The sequence below is a fragment of the Hypomesus nipponensis genome, chromosome 15 (genome assembly GCF_054491055.1).
Source record: "Hypomesus nipponensis isolate SF chromosome 15, ASM5449105v1, whole genome shotgun sequence".
NCBI classification, from domain to species: Eukaryota; Metazoa; Chordata; class Actinopteri; order Osmeriformes; family Osmeridae; genus Hypomesus; species Hypomesus nipponensis.
The window spans coordinates 8,894,964-8,901,846 of record NC_140375.1 but is presented as its reverse complement, the minus strand read 5'-3'; the positions used below and the strand labels follow the sequence as shown (position 1 = coordinate 8,901,846).

Here is a 6,883-nt window from a genome sequence, read left to right as displayed (position 1 = left end):
GTGGATTTGAAGGAGAAAAATTCAAAACTCATTCAAAATCAGAAAATATTTGTGTAATGACTAGAACGATAGCCTATTGAATTATTTCACCCCTAAGGCAAGATTGCGCACATCGGAGTTTTAATAGGAATAGATCCTCGAAAAAATTTATGAAATTGAAATGATGCATTGATTGATGGTGACTGATAATTATAGGTCAAAATGTTTAAGTACCACAATTCTCATTCTGATGATTGTGCTAACAATTTACAGGAAGTGCTTTTGGAGAGCTGTGATGTACTGGAGGTGTGAAGGACTGCTTTCACACATTTCATTAGGGCACCTTACTTCCTCGAGTGTCCCTCCCGCGCTGCAATGCCGCACGGTGACGCTTGCTTTTTTTGTTGTTGCAGAAAGTAATCACAAGGCTTTATTCACGCGTTGTGTTTTTCTTGCACTTCTCTACATGTAGCTCTTCAACAGCTTTCTGTGACTTATTGTTGCTGCACCTATACCGCAACTCAGAACCTATCGCTTTGGGCTGTGCGCGCTTTGGGTGTGTTGGCGCAGCCGCAGAGGCAGTCACTGAGGTTCGCTAATGAGTCTTCCGAAACCTGTGTCCCCATGTGGAGGAATGTTTGTACTGTGAGGAGTGAGCGAGTGAGCAAAAGAGGGAGAGAGAGTCTTGGACAGAGGGAGAGAGTGAGAACCACTACCTGCTCCTCTCACCACTCAAATATTTACAACGGATTTCCGAGCACCGATGCTGCTGCTTTGGAAGAAACTGAAATTGGGGAGGCAGTCAGGCTCAGGAGTCTGGGGACAGGCACCCTTCTGCTGCTGTGTTTAGGAGGCGTCTGATGGAGGAGGAGGTCACAGAACCGGATCTTCTGGAAGGGGGTGAGGCAGGGAGAGGGGCAGGGGCAGAGGGAGGGAGAGTGACCAGGACCGAGGTAAATGGAGACTTGCCGGGCACCCCCTGCCTGAGGGAGGTGATGGAGTGCCCCATGGACCCAGTGGTGCTGCAGTATCCCACAGAGCACAATCAGTATGGGTAAGCAACAGCATACAGTGGGAGAGACTGTTGGTGGGGATCCAGATTGTTTACTCGTACAGAAACATGGAAGTGTGCCTGCTTGGAGGGCTGGTGGATGTTTATTCCTCTCATTGCTGTTTGTCTCCTTGCCATGTTGCCATCCAGTTTCATATTCACTTGAAGTACAGTGCCTCCGCTACCCTCACTCAGTCTGTGACATTGGTTTCATAATGTATGGGACTGACTTCACTTGATGTCTTTATGAAAAACGTGGTCAGCCTGTTTCAAGAGTTGCCATTGGGCACGTGTTTTCCATGGTTGTTGCCTGACAATTGAGTGTCCTTGTTTGTGAGTCTAGTTTTAGATATTAGTTTTGAATGTCTGCTGAAGAAATCTGTTGTGTTGGTGAAATTTGATGGAAATGTGATGGGAAGGAACATAAGAGTGCACCATCTTAAGTATCACAAAAAAAATCATATTTCACTTCCAAGTCTCTATAGCTTTTAATGATCAATGGTCATTTGTTGTTTGTTGTCTGACTGGGTATGTATTTCAATACTGTATGGTGACTGAGTATATGGTGTAATGATGCTGTAACTAATACATCGATGTCAAATGTACTCAGTATGTTAGGTCTGTATGTCATCACTAAAGTGATTTGAATAATTACTACAGCCACAGTTTTTGTACAATGGACAGCACACAGGAGTGACTACAAGCACTTCATAAGATTGCTTTATTTCTTTGAGTAAGTGTTCAGTGGGTGTGTGCATAATGTTCTGTATCTATGCACATCCAGTGGCTGAGTTGAGTGGCAAGATTTCACTGACAAATAGCCATCTGGTCTCCCCGCCACCCAGAAAGCCAGCACATGACGCTGTGGTCTTCAGTGATGTGGCAGGTTGATTAGTCACATTTTTCTTTAGGATACAGGGCTGGTCTTTTTTAACAGTGCAGCAGGTTGATTGCTCATGCCATTCTCATATCTAATTCCCCAATAACAGGGGTCAAATCCCTCTCATATGCTTGTACTGTACTTTTGGAAAGGACATTTGGTTGGCAGCAACATACTGATTAGTCATGTATTCCTTTCTCACTCACTCAGGTCAGACTTTCAGTCATCTCTTAGATGGCCGCATAGTTGTAATTCTCTGGTGTCTCTCCTTACACAAATGTTGCAGGTACAGTCTATGTTCCTTTAGGGAGTCTACTGCTTTGATTCGTCATGCCTTTCTCACATACATAGAAAAAGACCACACACACACCTACACACACATACTCTGGTTTTTGATTTACTACCATGCAGTTCGGTTGGAACTGTCTTCCAAGACCTAGTCTAATAGAGTTTGCCTAAACTTTAACGGGTATTCAAAGACGCCACCAGTATTGATTTTACCATGAAGCCTGACCTGAAAAGACCAGCTGTCTAATGTCAATGTTGACTGGGTATAGACACCAACACAAACTGCAGCTACACTTACTGTGACTTAACTCACAATAAGATTTACAACAGTTAACTGAGATATAACCTGCAAAATATGTCCATGCTAAGATGATGTCCTTACACTAAGAGGTTCATGTCATTTGTGTGTTTTTGTATGTACTGTTAAGTCCAAGAAGTACTTTTATCATTTTAAAGAGTTTCCTCTCAATTTATTTGATCAAACAGATGACAACTGTGACAGGTTTTGCACTACAATATATTAGCACAAAGAGGACCAGCTGCTAGTGTCAGTGGTTAAAGGTCCATTAGATGATCTGCTTAAAAATGTATAATGCAACCTTAAGGTGTTGAATAATTACATGATTTCTGTAAAAAAAACAGTGGTCATAAAGAATGCTCTTGTAATTTTAACGCTTTAAAGATGCAAGTGGTGAATACTGTAGCAGCACCCCCTTAAATATTGATGCTTGGTCCAATTATTACACCTCTATAATCCACAGCTTGTTTTATCAGCCTATGAATCTCAGTGAGAATATCCAACTCACCCTGGTCTTTGGTATGTTTGCCCTCACCATTGCAATCATTAGAGGAGTGATGAATATAAGGCGGAAATCAATTGACAATACAATTGAAGAAAAAAAAACTATGCAATTATCTTTCTCTTGTAGACTGTAGGTGTTTAAAACCCTGGGCCACAGTTGCTTGAACATTGCTGTGCTTTCAGCCACCTTGCTATCTGATTCAGCTAATTAGTTAATTAGTTTGCCCTGCAAAAGAGAGTAGCACAAATTGGTTAAGGTGAAAACATTACCAGTGAAATCGGATGCATTGACAAGCCGCTACTGTGAAGGCAGCACAGTGTTTAAGATGTTCAGCGTGCAACCAAGAGGCAGCTGTTTCGATTTTGTAGCTAGACCCTGGAAAATCATCGGAAAGTCACTGGGCTGCGGCTGCCTTAACGTCCCAATTTCAGTCCCACCCGTGTTCCCTGGTAAAATCTGGACATTTGAACTGTATTTCAAATCAACTTTTTATTTTAATTCTCAGTTGTTTAATTTACTGATATTGGGAATTATGATCAAAAATACATTCCAAATGAACAAATGAGAGAAAAAGCATCTGTTTTATAAACATGTTCTAAACATATTCACACACAAGTGACACAAAAACCACAACAAACCATTAGCCTGACATGGATTTCTTGCCTGTCCTTGATGAGATTATGTTTTGACTTGAGCACCCCAGTCAGTGTCAATATGTTTTTGTCTCCAACTGAGTCTTGTCCAACACACCAAGGCAGTGTTTTAGCATAGCAGTCGGTACACAGTCAGACCTGTCCTATTCGACAGCATGTTGCCTCTCTGGGCTCTCACATTCCACCTCTTACTTAGCAGTATGTTCCTCCTTTAGTGGGTGTCTTGGTGTACATCCTACAGAAGAGGATATCTTGACATTTCTTTATCTCTCACAGAGTATCATGCCTACTCTGTATTCAATCAGTGGTTGACAGAGCTTTCGGTTAGATAATCGTATTACTTCAGAGCAGGGCAAGAGGTGTTAGAAACGTGACTGTAATCCTAAGAGCTAGACCTTCATTCTTTGTGTTAGATCCAGTCCTCCAGGCAAAGTGCTCTCTCATCTTCATTGTAGTTCCAGAAAACCTGGTGAATACAGAAGATTTAGTTTATTGTTGTTTCCTAGAAAAATCAAGATGAAAATTACATCCGTGGATTATAATAGTGTAGTGGACTGGCACAGCTATAGTGTTAATAGTCAATTAATCCTCTTAATGTTGAGTTCAAATGATATTGACAGATAAAATGCTCAGTAGTGATCCCCCTACTGTGAGTGTTTGGCACAAAATGTGATGAGCTGCGGTACAACAATGTTCTTAAGAGACTAGTTGAGACAGATGGTTGTACTATTAGAAATGACTGAGAAACGTATAAATAATAGATGCCTGAAAAAGAATGAATCGTAACATAATTTGAAAGCTTCAAAAAATGCAGCTATAACGAATGAGGCTGGAAAGTTTAATAAAACAAGAAAGAAAATATCTGAAAGACTGAACTAAATGGATGTGAGCTTTGATTTGTTTGCCAGCCTTCATGTCAACTCAGGAAGTTTTATAGGATCTCAAAGATAGCAAAAATGACTTGCAACGGAGATTCAATGGGATTCAGCTATGAAATCAAACCAAATGCTGCTGGGTCCATTTTGTAGAGCTGTCATTATAATGTTTTACTTCATCTACCTGTGACTGTGAGACCATTTAAATTGGTAGGACATAAAACTTTACCGCCTCAGTAAATTTAATTAATCACTCCGTAGATACTTTATTTAAAATTCAAAGTGTCGAGCAGCTGTTAGTTCTTTCACATTGTGTTACGTACTGAATGTGATTCATTCATCATTCTGATCTCATTCAGAATATTGTTTCCCCAAAACAGATGGCACATTTACAATGGCAGTTAAGATTCATTTGACAACCTTCATTTTGTGTTAAGCTAGGAATGGGATTCTCTCTTGGGCTGCATAGAGTTTAAGATTAGCGTGTTATGCGTAAGACTTTTTCTTCATGCCATCAATATCTAATGTTCTAATAATTCTGAAAACAGGGAGGTTTTCTAAGATTTTCTGGACAGACCCCTCTGTCTGTAAACCTTTTTCTTGAGGATTCTTGTACTGTGTCAATGAGAACTTTCAGCGCTCATCACAACAAAATATTATTTGAAAAAGCATTGTCGCACATCTTCTACTTTCCGTGTTGTGATCTTTTAGAGAAAATAATTGACTAAATAATGAAATGCCACACACACCCCATGGTATACCGGTCTCACAGCATGACATTCCAGTTTAGGGAATTCGTTTTTCTTTCATTTATAGATCTTGTTACTCTTGTGGTCTGTGAAAATAAACTATATTTTTTGTTTATTAAATATAGTTTGACAGAGGAGAACCCTTAGTTGCCAAGTGTGACGTTTCATGTTTGTGTATTTACTTCATGCATCTCCCTAAATGTTACTCATGTCTCGTGAATTATTTGCCTGATGCTTTTACCATTGTCTGTATTTTTCTAGGTGATCATTCAAGAGCAACATCTGTATAACTCATTATTCCCGATTAGTAAATTTTGGTACTATTTGAGTGTCTCTGGCTTTCAGCTCCGCTCTCAGTCTGTGTGATGGAGGCCGTGAGGTAATCCTTCACGCCCCCTGCCCTGCCCTAATTATAGGGACTCGGGTGAACTGACAGTGCACATGTTCCGTCTCCCTTAGATGGTGCACAACATGGGATCTTGGCTAACAATTGAGGATCATCACTATTTGGGTTGCTGCCTGTGTTAGGGCACTGTGTCAGAAGCTGCATTCAAACAGCTTTGGATAAAAATAATGTGTGTCTATCTTTTCCCTCTTTACGATGTTGTTCAAATCCCTGTACAAGCATCCGTTCCTTCGTGTTCCTTTTTTCAATGACCTTTTATCTCCCCTTCTTTCTGCCTTTTTCTCAGGGAGAAGATGCCTTTCCACCATGTGACGGCTGGTCTGCTGTACAAGGGGAACTACCTAAGTCGTTCCATCTCCAACACAGACAGTGATCAGCTGGCCAACATCTCGGTGGAGGAGCTAGACGGTGAGGCACATCAGGCTTGGATTACAGATTAGGTTTACTGGTCTTTTAAAGTTTTATGTTTAGGTAGGGTAGTTGTGATAGCCGCTTGAAGGACAAACAAGATACAGGATGGGTTCCAGTGGTGCTGGGTGAAAAGAGAATTCCAGTAGGAAGGCCGGGGTTTCTTGTCCTGTAGATTGCACTCCTTGTAGAAATATGAATCACTAATGCCTTGTGGTGGCAACTCCTCCTACAAGAACAGTGCTCACATTACAAATTAAAGAAGGCATACTGGAGTAAACCGGAAACTTGGTGAAGCATCACCAAGGAGAAACCAGGGCTGTTGTGAGCCAAGAGGGTAATTCATGAACTTGAATGGTTCTGTTATCTCTTCATCTGCATTCAGAGGCTAGTCTGTAAGTTATCACCCTCGCTTATGGATAATACTGTCTGCCATACACCAAACACCATTGACATGGAACCAGCTAAACGGTCTTAAGGCTCCCACATATTAATCTGATAATCCCACATTATGGTATAGCCAAGAACCTGGCTGAAGAGAGCACCGTAATAGTTGAAGAGGTTCAAAATGCTGATTTGTACCGATAAATTTCTCATTTGATTACAAGGCAGCTGTTTCCAAAGTGAAATGTAATGCAGTACCACACAAATGTGGCTTGGAAAGACAGGCTTTATTACAAACATCACAATGAATCTTTCACAATAATGCACCAAGGACCTCATTTACTAACAGGATTACGTCCATTTCAGCCGTAAAACAGCGGATAAAGAATAAAACCGTATTTATAAAG

At 40.8% G+C, this 6,883-nt stretch overlaps 1 protein-coding gene across 1 annotated transcript in view; it reads left to right on the top strand.

Annotated features, from left to right (window-relative positions):
- The first annotated feature begins 839 nt into the window (after window positions 1-839).
- The window catches only part of LOC146257380 (calcium-binding protein 8-like), a 29,234-nt gene continuing 23,190 nt past the window's right edge, over window positions 840-6,883 (top strand). Inside the window, exons 1-2 of the mRNA XM_084674449.1 lie at window positions 840-1,033; window positions 5,971-6,092. Of these exons, the coding sequence (XP_084530575.1) occupies window positions 840-1,033; window positions 5,971-6,092 (316 nt within the window). The remainder of the gene's footprint in view (window positions 1,034-5,970; window positions 6,093-6,883) is intronic.